Below are 16,732 nucleotides of genomic sequence, written 5' to 3' on the forward strand. Positions count from 1 at the left end.
CAGGAATTGGCTAGCTGATAGAAGACAGAGGGTGGTGGTTGATTGGAAATATTCAACCTGGAGTTCAGTTACAAATGGTGTACCTCAAGGATCTGTTTTGGGGCCACTTCTGTTTGTCATTTTTATAAATGACCTCGATGAGGGTGTAGAAGGATGGATTAGTAAATTTGCTGACGACACCAAAGTCGGAGGAGTTGTAGACAGTGAGGATGGATGTTACAGTTTGCAGAGGGACATAGATAAGCTGCAGAGCTGGGCCGAGAGGTGGCAGATGGAGTTTAATACGGAAAAGTGTGAGGTGATTCACTTTGGTAAGAGTAACAGGAGTACAGAATATAGGGCTAATGGAAGGACTCCATTTACCTCACAAGAGGTTATTGCAGAAGGTCGAGGGACATGGAGTTGGGGGTAGGGTGTTAGCGTGGATAGAGGATTGGTTGTCAAATAGGAGGCAGAGAGTGGGGGTCAACGGGTGCTATTCGGATTGGCGGATGGTGACTAGTGGAGTGCCCCAGGGGTCGGTGCTGGGGCCTCAGCTTTTTACCATTTATATAGATGATCTGGAGGAGGGAACCGAGTGTAGGGTGTCGAAATTTGCTGATGACACCAAGATTGGGGGAACGGCAAATTGTGCGGAGGGTGTGGAGAGTCTGCAGAAGGATCTAGATAGGCTGGGCGAATGGGCCAGGAAATGGCAAATGGAATTTAATGTTGGCAAGTGTGAGGTGGTCCACTTTGGTAGGAAGAATGGTAGGAAGGACTATTACTTACGGGGTGAAAAACTGCAGCAGGCGACGGTGCAGAGGGACCTCGGGGTCCTTGTGCATGAGTCGCAAAAACCCAGCTTGCAGGTGCAGCAGGTGGTCAGGAAGGCGAATGGGATGCTGGCCTTCATAGCGAGGGGGATTGAATATAAAAGTAGGGAGGTCTTGCTGCAGCTGTATAGGGCATTGATGAGGCCGCAGCTGGAGTACTGTGTGCAGTTTTGGGCGCCGCACCTGCGCAAAGATATTTTGGCCTTGGAGGGAGTGCAGAGGAGGTTTACTAGGCTGATACCGGAGTTGAGGGGGTTGAGCTATGAGGAGAGGCTGAATAAACTGGGCTTGTACTCGTTAGAGTTTAGAAGAATGAGGGGAGATCTCATTGAGACGTATAAGATGATGAATGGGATGGATAGGATAGAGGTGGAGAGACTCTTCCCGCTCAAAAAAGACAGTAGGACTAGGGGGCACAGCCTTAAGATAAAAGGGGGGCGGTTTAGAACAGAGTTGAGGAGGAACTTCTTCACTCAAAGGGTGGTGAATCTCTGGAATTCTCTGCCCGTTGAAGTGGTGGAGGCTGCCTCGCTAAATATTTTTAAGACGCGGGTTGATGGGTTTTTGATAAGAGAGGGGATTAAGGGTTATGGGGAGAGGGCGGGAAAGTGGAACTGAGCAGCGACAGATCAGCCATGATCTTATTGAATGGCGGGGCAGGCTCGAAGGGCTAGATGGCCTACTCCTGCTCCTATTTCTTATGTTCTTATGTTCTTATGACTCTTAGTAGTGTTGACGAGCAGAGAGATCTCGGGGTACATGTGCATAGCTCCCTGAAAGTTGGCACCCAGGTTGATAAGGTTGTTAAGAAGGCGTACAGTGTGTTAGCTTTTATTGGTAGAGGGATTGAATTTCGGAGCCGTGAGGTCATGTTACAACTGTACAAAACTCTGGTGCGGCCGCACTTGGAGTATTGCGTACAGTTCTGGTTGCCGCATTATAAGAAAGATGTGGAGACATTGGAAAGGGTGCAGAGGAGGTTTACCAGGACGTTGCCTGGTATGGTGGGAAGGTCTTATGAGGAAAGGCTGAGGGACTTGAGGTTATTTTCATTGGAGAGAAGAAGGTTACGAGGTGAACTGATTGAGGCATACAAGATGATCAAAGGATTAGATAGGGTGGACAGTGAGAGCCTTTTACCTCGGATGGTGATGGCTAACACAAGGGGACATAGCTTTAAATTAAGGGGTGGTAATTATAGGACGGATGTCAGAGGTAGGTTCTTTACTCAGAGGGTAGTAAGGTCGTGGAATGCCCTGCCTGCAGCAGTTGTAGACTCGCCAACTTTAAGGGCGTTCAAATGGTCAGTGGATAGGCATATGGATAACATTGGAATAGTTTAGGTTAGAGGGTCATTAGATTGGTTCCACTGGTCGGCGCAACATCGAGGGCCGAAGGGCCTGTACTGCGCTGTAATGTTCTATGGAAAGGATGTTTTCTATGCTGCATCTGTAAAATTTGAGAATTGTAGTGGACATGCCAAATTTCCTTCTCCTGAGAATGTAGAGGCTTGATAGGCTTTCTTAACTATAGCATCGGATTGGAGGGATCAGGACAGGTTGTTGAGTTGTAGCAGATATGCCAAATTTCCTTAGCCTCCTAAGAAAGTAGAAGATCCAACTGGCAGGAAACAAAGACCATGGCCTTCCCGGAAACCTCCCTTCGACACAGTGGTCTCACTACAGACGTAGAATAAGGATGAAATGTCAGCTTGAAGTTGCCATCTCCACAGAGAAGCATTAGTAGGGCATGTATTGATTGCAATGAATTTGCCACTTTCCTAACAACATGGAGACCAGGACAGGTTGTTAGTGATCTGAACACTTCAAAACTTGAAGCTCTCAACCATCATCACTACTTCATCGCCATTAATGTAAACCAGGGCATGTCCTCCATTATGTTTCCTGAAGTCGATAAGTATCTGTTTCATTTCACTGACATTGAGGAAGAGATTATTGTCATCTTACCATTTCACCAGATTCTATATCTCTTTCCTGTACTCTGTCTTGTCATTGTTTGAGGTCTGATCCACTACATTGGAAACAACAAACTTGAAAATGGAGTTGAAGCGGAATTTGGTCACAGTCATAAATGTTTAACAGGGTTCAGTGGCAGCAACCGGTGAATCATTCACTACCAGTCCCAGATGTGATGCTATTTTCCATCAAACAGTTGTTTCCTGCACTGAAACTGACAGGCATTGTGAAATAGATCAGTTTCCGCTCAGTCAGGGAAATCTGCAATTCCCACACTTGCCCATCCTTATCGATTGCTGTCTGTGTGTTGGGAAGTCTGGGATCCAGTCGCAGAGATAGAAGCCAAGCCCTAGGCCACAGAGTTTGGAAATGAATTTTGTTGGGATAATGGTGTCGAAGATTGACCTATTATCAATAAATAGGAGCCTGACATAGATGTCTTTATTATCGAGGTGTTCCAGGGTAAGTGTAGGGCCAGGGAGATGGCATTTGCTGTAGACCTGCTGCAGTGATAGGTGAACTGTAGTGGGTCCAGCCAATCTGAGAGACTGGAATTGATATATGCCATGACTAAGCACTCCATAATGATGGATTTCAGAGTCACTAAAGCACGCTGACTGGCTTTTCTTTGGTATAGAGATGATGATCGTCTTCTTGAAGCAGATAGGGACCTCAAATCAGGAGTAAGGAGAGGTTAAAGATGTCTGCAAATACCCCACCAACTGGATGGAAGTAAGCTGCTGGCTTGGCTTTACAATTTGACATTGAGCTGAGACAGATACTGCGTAATGTTAACCATGAATACTAAGACACAGAGTCACTTGATGTCACTCAGCTCAACCACAAGTTTTCCCTTCAACTCCATGAAAAGTTTCACTTTGCCAGTTATTAAATCACATCAGCATACGCCCTGGTTAAGCCATCATGGTTCACAATAGTAAATTAAATCTCCACACTTTGGTTCAAGGTCTTCCAATAACTCCTTAAACTGGTGGCCGTTTAATCCTCTGCTTTTAATAAATACTACTGGATACTACCTTCAATATTACATTGCTCAATTGCATGGACTGTATGCACAGATATTCCTGATGAATGATGCCGTGACATACAATCAAGTTACTTGGATCAAGATTGAAACCATTTATTTCTTTCTTGATTAGAGCAACTAATAGTCCCTTTTGAGATCCAACCATAATTGGAGCACCGTCAGTGGTAAGACCACTTAATTTTTCAATTGATAACTTAAGCCCACATGCTACCGATTTAACCTTCTCAAACGTCTTCATCTTTGGTGGTGTTATGCATTGCTACTAAAACAAGTAAGCCCTCAAATCCCAAAATTTGCTGTGATTCTACAAAAAAATTGCCAGTGGCCTTTACTTGTTGGGTCTGTTGTCTTTTCAATAGCCAGAGAATAAAACTCAAAACCAGTTGCAGAATCTTTCAGGGAATTTTCAATGTCTTGAGCCATATCATTAATTCAATCTGACGTGGTCCTGCAGAAAAGGTCAGACTCTCAAATAATTTAATTTTCTCTGGAGCCAGTAAAGCAGTGGTCACAATGATGTACTCCTTTACAAACTCTCCTTCTGACTTACGATAAGTTCACTCACCACATAACAGGCTTGTGTAACACCATCCAACTCCTTTCTCAGTCTTGTGAAAATTGCTTGCTGTGTACTCACATTCTTTTTAAGTGCTTTAATTTTGTTTGCTCGCACTTGTCCTTGAAATTCTTTGCATTCGATGCGCTTCATGCTGTGGTGTCTTTCTACCATAACAGAAATCACTTCTCCACAAATCAGACATAGGTTTGCAATTCACCTCCACAAAAAGTAATTGTTTGTCCATTTTTCATTAAGAATACAACAGTCCACATCTACAATTCTTCTTTTGTTTGCAATAACCAATTTTTACAAGTAGGCACACAGGGTTTGAATGATGTTCAGACAACACATAAGAATTATGATAATTAAGAGCAATAGATTTGCAGCCTATTATATTTTATAATATATAAAACCTATGAGAACCATAAGTAAAACAAAACCCCAAGCACGTGTATTGAATTAAGTTGAATTTGCAGCTCAGTTTCGACAATGGGATTGGGATAATTCGAAATTAAATAGTTGCTTGTTTTATTTCCATGGTAACGTGAGAAGACAAAGTGCAGAGTCTGCTGGGCTAGCTGATTCCTGTTCTTTCCTGGTGCTTAATTATAGCCATGATGTAGAGATGCCGGCGTTGGACTGGGATATACACAGTAAGTAGTCTCACAACACCAGGTTAGAGTCCAACCAGTTTATTTGATAGTAATATCACTGGGAAGAACCTTCCACACACCTGACAAAGGAACACCATTTCCAAAAGCTTGTGGGATTACTATCAAATAAACTGGTTGGACTCTAACCTGATGTTGTGTGACTTCTTACTTAATTAAAGCAACATAATGAAGAAATCACCTGTCAATTAGGGATATTCTGTCAAGGCATGACAGAAGAAGGGGACAATAATTTTGGTGAATGCAGGATATTGGGTATCTCCTTAGCTTTTCTGAATTGCTGGACTGGATTTTAGCAGTGATGGGAAGTGTGAGGCCTTGTAAAATGCAAAGACGTGACAGGTAACAAGATGCATAGTTGGGAGAAAATTGCACCATATACACAAGATTGCTGCAGGCTGAATGTCATTGAGCAATGGACAGAATCAGGCCCATGAACCATGCGTCCCACATTCGTTATAAAGTTTAACCACTGGAATATCACTTGACCAGTTTTTTTTCCAAAGCATTTTTTGCACTTATTTGTGGTTTTAGTTAACTTCAGCTGTGTCCAATACCCAAACGTGCAATTTTGCCATTATTTTATACTTTGTGAAATGTTTGTTCTTGAGACTACTTTCCCTTTGCACCTTCATTAAATTATTTAAATTTCAGCTTTCATATATATTTCCAATTTATGAAAAGGAGATAACAAGATTTTCTAACTAGATATTTAAATAACATTATTTTCCTTCCCTATCAACTAGCATATCCCAATCTCCATTTCTGAAACATTTCTGTATAGCTGAAAATTGAGCCCACTCTTACAGTGGGTGCCAAATTGTCTGCAGCAATAATTTTCACAGCCAAATTAAATCTCATTATACATGACAATTGATATGAATTGAAGGGTTGTTTGGACATGAAATGTTCTCACCAGAAACAGTGACAGGGATTGAATCCATAGCATGTTTCACACCTGAAATGTAAAAAATATAAAAGAGTATGGGGAACAGGAAGATCTCAATAGCTCTTTCTGTGAGTTGTGCAGTTACAATGATGGGCTGAGTAGCTTCCTTTTACTGCTACTGATTAAATCCTTGCTTCCCAACATGCTGAGGAAGGAAGAAATTCTTGCCAGCACCTGCAACTAGATTTCCCTGTCATCCTATCTATTGAATAACGTAATGCATCCTAATTTCCGACCATTGTTTAGGAATATACATAGCCTTTTCATTTTAAGTATTGTAGTTATGCTTCAAATAGGATAAAAAGAAATGATCGACAAAACCTTTGGGTCTAAAGAAATCTCTATGTTCCTAGAGAATTAACTTTACATGACCAAAGACTTGATTTGTATAAAACATTTATCAGATTGGGAAGCCTAAAGATGTTGCAGGCCTAACTGCTGCCTCTACTCCTCCCAGGCCCCAGAGCCTTGTAGCCTGCCACTCCGCCTTGGGACCCCATGCCTCCATTTCCTCACACTCTGGTTCCCAGGCCCTAGTTGGAGATGCCAGAGTGCCGCTCCAACAGCACTACATCACTGAACCAGACAAATAAATCCTGTGGCTACAAAAGCAAGTTGAAAACTGGGAATTAAGCAATGAGTAATTTATTTCCTGACTGCAGAGTTCATCTGAAGAAGAGTGACACTCTGAAAGCTTGTGCTACCAAATAAACCTGTTGGACTTTAATCTGGTGTTGTGAGATTTCTTAATGTGCTTACACCAGGCCAATGTTGGCATCTCCACATCAGAAAGACTGTCAACCATTTTTAAGGCACAAATATTCTCTGCACTTGACTGGATGAGTGCTCTCATCTACATTCAAGAAACTTGACACTGTCCAGAAAAAGGCATGCAATTTGATCTGCCCCCTATCCACCATCTAAAGATTAACACTTTCCATCACCCGTACACAGTGGCAACAGTGTGTGTCATCTACAAGATGCACTACAGCAACTCACCAAGGCTCTTTTAGTCATCCCTTCCAAACCCGTGATATCGACAGGCTAGGAGAGGGGCAGCAGAATGCAACGGAAATACCACAATCTATAAGTTCTCTTCCAAATCACACACCATTCTGATTTGAATTATATCACCCCCTCCTTCCCTGTCACTGAGTCACTATCCAGGAACGTGTTCCCTAACAATACATGAAACCAAAATGGAAAATCTCAGCAGGTCTGGCAACATCTGTAAGGCGAGAAAGAATGAGCTGATGTTTCGACTCCAGATGACTCATTGTCAAAGCTTTGACAGAAGGTCATCTGGACTCGAAATGTCAGCTGTTTTCTCTCCTTACAGATGTTGCCAGACCTGCTGTGATTTTCCTACATTTTCTCTTTTGGTTTCAGATTCCAGCATCTGCAGTAATTTGCTTCTAACAATACATGAATTGCAACAGTTCAAGAAGATGGTTCAGTCCTACCTTCTCAATGGCAATTAGAAATACAAAAAAATGCTGTCTCATGAACAAATTTTTTTTAAAATCCACCACTCTGACTTTTTCAGTATCACTTTATCATCAGACTGCTAGTGAAACGTCCAATGCTTAACTTCACTTACTTTCAGGGAGCAGAGAAGAATCTGGACAGCATAAGAGCAATAAAAAACAAGGCAAGGCTTGAATCCTTCACTTCAGTTATCTTCAATGAGTGGAAAGGGCCCCAAACCCTGCATGGGAGCGGTTACAATCAAGAGCTGTCTATGTTTGGGGGGTAATTAAACTGACATCACAGAAAAATGTAATTTAATTAGTTTGTGAATAACTAGTTTCAGAGTGTCTAAATGACTGAAAATTAGAAAAATGTAAAACAAATAACCCTTAAGTAGCTACCTTGCAATTAACTAAAAGACACAAACAGAGGGGAATTAAAATGGTGAATGTACTGTTTTTTCTATGCGGTAACTTTATTGTATTACTAACCTTTAAAGAGGTACATTAAGGATGATAAGAAGAAACATGAATTAAAAAGCATTCAGAAAATAAGTAATTAGGTTACTGGAGAGTGTCAGGAAGGAGCAAGAACTGAGCACAGCATAGAAAGCAATCAGTGGGATCGGAGCACAGGCAGAGTTCACAATGTTACATCAAGAATAAAAAAGCACCATGGGCACAGGGGAAGGAGCTGATTGGTGAGTAGCTGATGAATGATTATACTTTTTTGTTTCCTCTTTATAATAAGTTGTGTGTAACATCAAGTAAAGTTAAGGCACTGAGTTTTCAGAATTTGAGCAAAAACTGAAGTCACTTGTGCATCCACAAGGCTGAGCACATGTGGTTGACACATTAGGGAACATCACAGGTTAAGAGAATGTAAGGCAGAGAGAGAATAGATAATTGCCAGACATTCTAGAAGGGCCAGACAAGTCATACAGGAGTCCTCAGAGTCCATCCCATTCACCTACCAGCTTTCCATTTTGGTCCCTCAGAGGAGTGTGGCCAGAGCCAAGTGCATGGTATCATGGATAACAGTTTCACAGGAGGAAAGGAAGAAAGAGTGGAAGAGCAAGAGTGGTAGGAAAGCAGACAGATGCTTCTGCGACCGTAAATGTAATTCCAGGATCAAGGATGTCACTGAGCAGGGGAGGGAGGGTGAACAACCATAGGTTGTGGTCTACGTCAGTACCAATAATATCAGTAGAAAGAGGGATGAGGTTCTGAAAGATGGGTTTTTGGAACAATATGTTGAGAAACTTAAATGGAGAATGAACTATTTTAGATCTAGTATTGTGCAATGAGAAAGGGCTAATCAATAAATGAGCCATTAGGGAAGATTATGATGCAATTTTACATTAAGTTTGAAAGCCACATAATTCAATCCAAAATTGTGGTCTTAAATTGAAACAAATGAAACTATAAAGGAATGAGGGGCAAGTAAGCTATGGCAGATTGGGAAACTACGTTAAAGGATACGATGTAGACAAGCAAAACAATTAATACATTGTTTACAACAAATCTACATTCTTTTGAGGCACCAAAACCTAACAGGAAAAGTGATCTAACTGCATTGGGAAGAGGTTTATAAAGTTGGCAAAAAAATAGTAAGCTTTGAGATTGGGAGCATTTTCAAATTCAGCAAAGGAGTATCTAGAAACTGATAAAGGAAGGGTCAATAGAATATGGAAAGTAAGCTGGGGGGTTGGGGTTGAGGAATACAGACTATAAAACCTTCTATAGGTATGTAAAAAGAAAAAGAGTGGCAAAGACAAATGAGCATTCATTCAAAGAAAGACAGGAGAGTGTGTAATAGGGAATAAAGAAATGGCGGTAAAACAGATATGGAGGAAGTTACAAAAACCTCTCAGAGGCACACGAGAACCAACATATGAGACTGAATGAGAAACTGAAAGAAATTAGTATTAGTAGAATGTAGTATTGGAAAAATTAATGGGACTGAAAATTGATAAATCCACTGGATCAAATTATCTAGAGTGTTGAAGGAGACGGCTCTCGGGAATGGCTGCATTGATGGTCACCTTCCAAAATTCTGGAATGATTCCTGCTGATTGGAAGGTTGCAAATGTACCTTGCCTTAATCAAGAAAGGAAGAAGAGAGAAAACAGGAAACCACAGATTTCTTAGCCTGACATCTGTAGTAGAAAACTACTAACATCTATTATAAAAGATGTGGTAACTATATATTAGGATATAATGGTAGGATTGAGCAGAGTCAACATGGATTTATGAAAGGGAAGTCATGGGCAGAAGGCGATCTTACCAGTTAGTCATGCCTGTCGATGGGTGGGGCGAGCTGGAAAGATTGCTCGAGGTAAAAAAAAGGGTTTGCGTCCGATATCTCGCGTCTCGTGATCTTAGCGGCACTTGATTTCCAACGTGATCAGCCTCGTACCCGGGAAGGGCACGAGACTGATTATAATATTTAAATCAGTGAAATCCCAATTTAAACATTCTTAGTGAGCCCAAGACTCTATTGTCTGGGCCCACTTACCTGAACAGCCTCGCCAGTGAAGGATCACATGAGGTCCCATTCAATGGGAACTTGGCATGCTGACCTCAGCAGAAGGATTGAAGACCATTGAGGTCTCCCTGATTGTCAGGGGCAAGGCTGAGCAGTGTCCCTTGGGCAGTGCCAGCCTGGCCCAACCAGCCTTGGACCCACCAGCTTGGACCCTGGCAGAGCCAGCCTTGTACCCTGCACTGTTAACCTGGCACTGCCCACTGGGCATCAGATGTGGGCATGGTGGGGCGGGTGCAATCACGGTTTGGCTGGTGGGTAGGTGGGGAGCCAGGGGTGGGCAACAATCAACTGGACTGGAGATAGGGAGTTCAGGCAGCGTTTGACCGGGCTGAGGGGTTCAGGTGGTGATTGACCAGGCTGGGCTGAGGGGTTCAGGTGGCAATTGGCCAGGGGAGGGCAGTGATTGGGGGGGGATGGGGCACAATATCTAGTGAAGAGTTGCCTGACAGATCTCTCTCTGTTCTGTTGCACAGAACAGAGAGAGATCTGCACATGTGCAGTTGTGCCTTCTGGCATGAGTGGCCGGCTTTTCAGTGAGCCTAGCCCCCACCCCCTTCCCCTTCCGACAGGAATCAAATTTTGTATCATTTTTGCGCGAAGTGCCATAAGATTGCATTTTCAAACTTGCCCAAAGAACGGGTCTGAAACTCGTAAGTGTCAAAACAGCGAGAATAACAGAGCAATCTGCGCTGGTCTGTCAGGCTCGACATCACAATTGTCCCACACTGTATCACGTTTTTGGAGAGTGATAAGATGCACATCAGTATTGGGGAAGCAGGACCTAAGCACACTGGTGAGCCTGGCATCAGAAAGCTTGGGCACCATTTTGCAAGGATGCTCCAATCTCATGGAGCACTGGGAGACCTCCACAGTGCTTCCATGGACATCAGGACCCACCCATTCTCAGTGGCACATTGCCCCATCCCATACCCAACTAGGGTGACTGGCATCAGGGCATTGCGTTCTTCTGATGGGTCCCCCATTATGACCCCCATCATAACACCTGACATGCCCCTCCCCCCTCATCCTGACCCCCTTCATGATCCACCCCTGCATGACACCACGGCATGCCCCAGCTTCCCTGCGTAGTACCTCCCCCTCTACCGTCATAGCCCCCAGTCCGATCCCATCCCCTTGACACTACCCCTGGCTCACTGGCAGTTCCCATTTGGCACAGCCAGAGTGCCTGGTGGCTTCTGCCAGTGTGACAGATAGACACAGCCCAACGGGCACCACCTGGCCATGCCCCCAACCACCTGGGGGCTTCAATGGCGTCTGAACTCCCCAGCATGGGCATGTCATGCCAGGCCTCCTCTAGTCGTGATTCATACCAGCATAACCTCCTGCCAGAGAGGTGGGAACATTCTGGTAGGGGTGACAATCACATGCTGAACTCTCTGAGTAGATATTACTGTGTGTAGATGATGGTGGGAGAATCCTGAGACTGGGATTGAGCCAGATAAGTACTCACTCTCTCTTGCTGACACAAACCAACAAACACCCTCACACTCACACTCTCAGGCAATCTCTCAACTTAGATGCCCTCTCTAGCTCACACACTCTGTCACACTCTCTCAAACTCTTTCTCATGCACACTCTGATATGCACACTCTCTCACTCTCTCACAACACTCTTACAAATACTCACTCTCATATTCTCATACATTCTGAGACGCACACTGACACACTTTCACATACACTCTCTTATACATACTGACTGACTCACACACACAAACACACACACATTCTCACATAGACTCTCTCATACACACTCTCACTCTCTTGCACACACACTCTCACTCTCATACAAACACACACACACACACACACACACACACACATGCACAGTCTCACATAGACTCTCCTTTAAACACTCTTAGGGGAGCGATTCTCCCAAAAAAGCCCTCAGTGCCGAATTCATGGGAAAACTGATGTAAATCACGATTGTTTTTTCAGACAAGAATCTCACACACTGTGCAATGCAGAGATCAGAATTGTGGTTATCATTAAAAGCTCGGGGGGGGTGGGGTGGGGCGAGTTCACGCCAGACTCTGACAGTTCCAGATCTCTGTGCATGTGCAGTGGCCCCAAACTGTCAGCCTGCAGTTTGCTGGCCAGCTCAATCACTGGCCAGCTTGGGCCCCCACAGTGCTGCCCCTCCAAACCCACCCACCACCCCCTCCACCCACAGCCCGATCAGAGCCCCGTAACCATTTGTGGGCCAGTCCTGACCCCGCCGCCCATCCAGCACCCCCCAACCCTGCCAATGGCAATGATGAACCCCCACCCCTGCGAACCCCCACCCATGGCAGGTAGACCCCCCTCCCCCAGCGGCAGACTATCCTCCCCAGTCAATCCCAATCGCTGGCCTCCTTCCTGCCCCGACTGGATTCAAAGCACAGTGGCAGTGGAACTTCCCACCCCACCCCACTGATCATCCCTAAGCCCCACCACCTTGGCACTGCCTAATGCCCAGTGAGCAGTGCCAAGGTGCTCCCAGGCATCAGCACTTAGCCCCTCAGGCAATGCCAGGGGGCACAGGCTGGCATTACCAGGATGCCCATGCCCAGGGAGCACCACCATCCTGCTGCCCAACCCCCTGGTGGGCCCTGATTGTCCTCCCTTTACTCCAACAGGGTCTCCCACTAGTTCCCCAAAAGTGGGGAGCTGTTCTAAATCCTGCCAGAATGAAATTGTATTAGCAAGGTGGGAGATGCTATTGGGCCTGGAGAATTCAGTCCTGGGCTTGATAATAAATTTAAATTACATTCAAATAACATTAAAATAACTTATCTGCTGTTTCCGCTGGTTTCCAGTGTGGTCTCGACTGCGCTGGATATACATCGCTGGAAGATGTGCACATGTCAGGAATCCTGTGAATTGGTGCATGCGTGATTCTCCTGACTTGACACGCTAAAAAATTAGCATGTTGGGATGGAAGAATCACCCCATTGCTCTCTCACATACATATTCTTTCTCATATATATCCCCTGGATGGTGAGTTTCTTCATCCCCCTACCCTACCCGGGCCCACTATTAGTCTCTTCCAATCCTTCAGCTAGATAGCACCCCTTCCTATCTCCCCCCAACTCATTCACATAGGCCCATTAGCCCTCTCTCTCTCTCTCTCACACACACACACCAACAATGAGTCTCTTCACCCTCCACTGCACCCTTCCCCCACCAAACCAAGGCCACACAACACTACCTTCACTCTCATCCCCAGGCCCTACAGTGTCTCTCTTCACCCCACATGCCGCACAGCTCTCTCTGTCTCTCCCCTCCCTTTCCTTTTCCTCTATATACTCACCACCAGTGTTTACAGCTCTTCCAATCACAGACTGTTTCTCTCTCACATCCTGAGTGAGTCTTTCAACAGCAAACATTAGAAAGATGAGAGGCAACAGAGCTTGACAAGGTAAATACAGGACGGATGCTATCCCTGTCCCGGTTGGAGGATGGTTAGAATCAGGGGACACATTCTCAAAACAAGGGGTAGACAATTTGAATAGAAAAAAGGAAAAAAAAAGGACACGTGGCAGTGCAAATTTCAGCTATTGATGGCAAAGATGAGAAATAAAAATCAGAAATTAATCATTTCAGCTAAGAAACATGCAAACTATTTAAATGATCACAAAGTTGGACATGCTTTGTGAATATAGCCGTTATTGTTTAAGACTGAAATAAAGTAATGGAACAAAATAAATAATTAAAATATTGTTGATATATAGCCCGATAAACTAAAATTATTTTGACATAATGAGTTATATGGTAATCCCTAAATTCACTCATTGTGATCTATTTTGATGTTAACAGCTTCACCAAATAATGCAGTCTTTTTATTCACTTGAAATTGCAATTCTTTAACAAGTTTTTTTTGTTTCATTTTTCAGGAATCTGTAGCATTTAGTGCTGTCAATGCTCTTTACTCAGCGTATGGTGTCAAATACAAATATGGGCCGGCTTCTAGCACTTTGTGTAAGTTTTTAAAAATTGATAATGTTTGAATTGGGTTCAGCAGAACTATAGTACAATAATGTGTATAATCCATAGTTCTCCCCAAAGTGATAGAAAAACAAGTGTAATGTCAAATGAATTGGAAGTAATGAATAGTTATAGTGATTATTATCCTTAATAAAAACAGGAAACTTTGAGAGTACACATCAGCTTCTTCAACATCCATGAGGAAAGGTCAGGTTAACATTAGCCTGTTGACAAGATTGAATAATGGAAGATATGTGAGCATCTGAACAAAACAAAGTTGAGGAGTGGGAACAAAAACAACAGGTTACTGCCAAGGATCAGGGATTTCAACTGCTGTTGTTGAATGGAATTAACTGGGTAAATAATTAACAAACACGATTTTTTTGGAAATTTACGAAGATTACAAATTGTTAAGCGATACATGAAGATCTTGTGGAGACACTGAAAAATAATTGAGAATAGGTAAATAAAGTGTGAATAAAATATATTGGAAAGATACATACAAAACATAAAAGTAGACAAATGCTCATAATATTAAATGATTTTTTTAAATAGCAGATACACAGGGTCACCTGCAAATAAGCAGCCCAATAGCCCAACATTGTTGGAGCTGCATTCAGATAAGAGTCCGGAGTTAAAACACCAACAAGCTCTCCCTCCTATCAGACATTTTCTCCAACAGCTCTCCTTTGTTGACCACCTCTATTCTGTCTCCTAGTCCCATTCGTACCTGTTTGCAGAATAAATAATGGTGCAGTTCAGACTGGAATGGTTATCAGCAAGATTGAGACAAAACCTTATGAAAGAACAATGTTGTTCTCAAGTTTCCACAACTAGCTTATTAGCATAAATTTCAGGGTGGACATGGAGCACTCAGTAAGAGTAAACAATTGCACAGGTAAAATTTATAAGGAATGTAACAATTAAAGATGAATTTTAGATTGTCATGAAACAAAAATTTTGGAAGCATTTGGAACAGATCTGAGGTTGCCTCAATTAATTTAGCAACCTTTATCAAGAAGGTGAAGAAATGATCAGTGATGGCAAAGGAAACCCTGATGTGCTACTATAAGAGTGAGGCAAATAGAAGAGCAAGCCATTACCTCACCCTTTAATAAAAGCAAAGTACTGGAAATCCAGAACACAAACAGAAAATGCTGGAAAGACTCAGCAGGTCTATTAGCATCTGTGGAGAGAGAAACAGGGTTAATACTTCAAGACCATATGACTCTTTAAGTTTATGTTTTCAGTTTATTTACTGCTGTCACAAATAGGCTTACATTAACACTGCAATGAAGTTGCTGTGAAAATCCCGTAGTTGCCACACTCCAGCGGTCAGGTACACTGAGGGAAACTTTTGCTTGGCCAATACCCCTAACTGGAGTACCTGGGAGAAACCTTAGACCAGCCATGATCTTATTGAATGGTGGGGCAGGCTCGAAGGGCCAGATGGCCTACTCCTGCTCCTATTTCTTATGTCCTTATGTTCTAACCTACGCAGACATGGAAGAACGTGCAGACTGCGCACAGTGACCCAAGCTGGGAATTGAATCTGAACCCTTGGTGCTGTGAAGCAGCAGTGCTAACCACTGTGCCACCATGCCAAGACCTGAAGAAGCATCATCTGGATTCAAAATGTTGGGCTAGATTCTCTGGCTCTGTGGACTCATGTGCAGATCATGTGAAGCTGTGAGGGATCAGAGAATCATGCCTGCACTCTGTTTGTGGAGACCAGTAGTGATTCATGCCGGGTTACCACTGCCCCAAGAGGCAGGAGAGGGGACGAGCACATTGAGTGTTGCTGACAACCCCCTGTGGGATTCTGCCCATCCCCCCGATGCCCTCTACCCTGTGCGCAATCTGGTTCCTGCCCTCACTGGGGGCAGGATTTCTTTGTCCATTTCAAGCAGGATTCCCCCGGCTCCCGTGTGTTTCTGACTCTTGGAGCAGTGGTAACCCGGCGTGAGTCACCACTGGTCTCCACAAACGGAGAGCAGGCGTGCTAGCCATACTGGGAACTTGGAGGCCATTGAAGCCCTAGGGTGGTCGGCGAAATGGCTGGGTAGTGCCCTGGTAGTGCTCTTAGTTGGGGGGGGGGGGGGGGGGGGGGGGGGGCGTTGGCAGGATGTATACAGGGTTGACTGGAGATCAGGACGCCTGTCTCCGCGGAGCTGGTGTCTTTAGGTCTGCACTCCAAAACAAAATTCTCGAATTCAATGAGAATCTCCCAAAGCTGCAAAAATAATTTGTGATTAAATTGTGAACTGAATCGTACTGACCTTCCCAGCGGAAATCTCACCTGTTTTCCTGCTGGGGACAACACTTAAAAATATTTTGAAAGAATTGCACCCATTAAATCATTTTCTTTTTCTGCAACGTTTTCTGTTTTCTGTACCTATTCCTTTGATAGTTGTTGAAGTGGACTTGATAGTATATAAGGTAATTCCCCTGTGGTAGGATGGGTGATTCGAGTAATAATCCATAGACATTAGTGGGACCAGAAGATCCCGGTGGGCTCAAATGGCAAGCCAAAGAAGGGGGTGGTGGAAAATCCCGTCCTTGGTATTTATTTCTTAACTCTGCAAAGCTGTTACGAACTGCTTTGCTTTAAGATATTTCAATAATCACTTCAGTCCCTTTCCCTGAAGCATTGAGTATTTTCAGCTGCTTTTTTTTTACTTTTGTGCTGCCTCACAGTTACTATATGTACTGAT

At 43.7% G+C, this 16,732-nt stretch overlaps 1 protein-coding gene across 1 annotated transcript in view; it reads left to right on the forward strand.

The window, feature by feature from the left end:
* The window catches only part of cpa6 (carboxypeptidase A6), a 112,696-nt gene that overhangs the window by 92,916 nt on the left and 3,048 nt on the right, over nt 1-16,732 (forward strand). The window contains exon 10 of the mRNA XM_080194119.1: nt 13,928-14,012. Within this exon, the coding sequence (XP_080050245.1) occupies nt 13,928-14,012 (85 nt within the window). The remainder of the gene's footprint in view (nt 1-13,927; nt 14,013-16,732) is intronic.

This window comes from Carcharhinus amblyrhynchos, chromosome 8, assembly GCF_965287045.1.
Source record: "Carcharhinus amblyrhynchos chromosome 8, sCarAmb.v2.hapA, whole genome shotgun sequence".
NCBI classification, from domain to species: domain Eukaryota; kingdom Metazoa; phylum Chordata; class Chondrichthyes; order Carcharhiniformes; family Carcharhinidae; genus Carcharhinus; species Carcharhinus amblyrhynchos.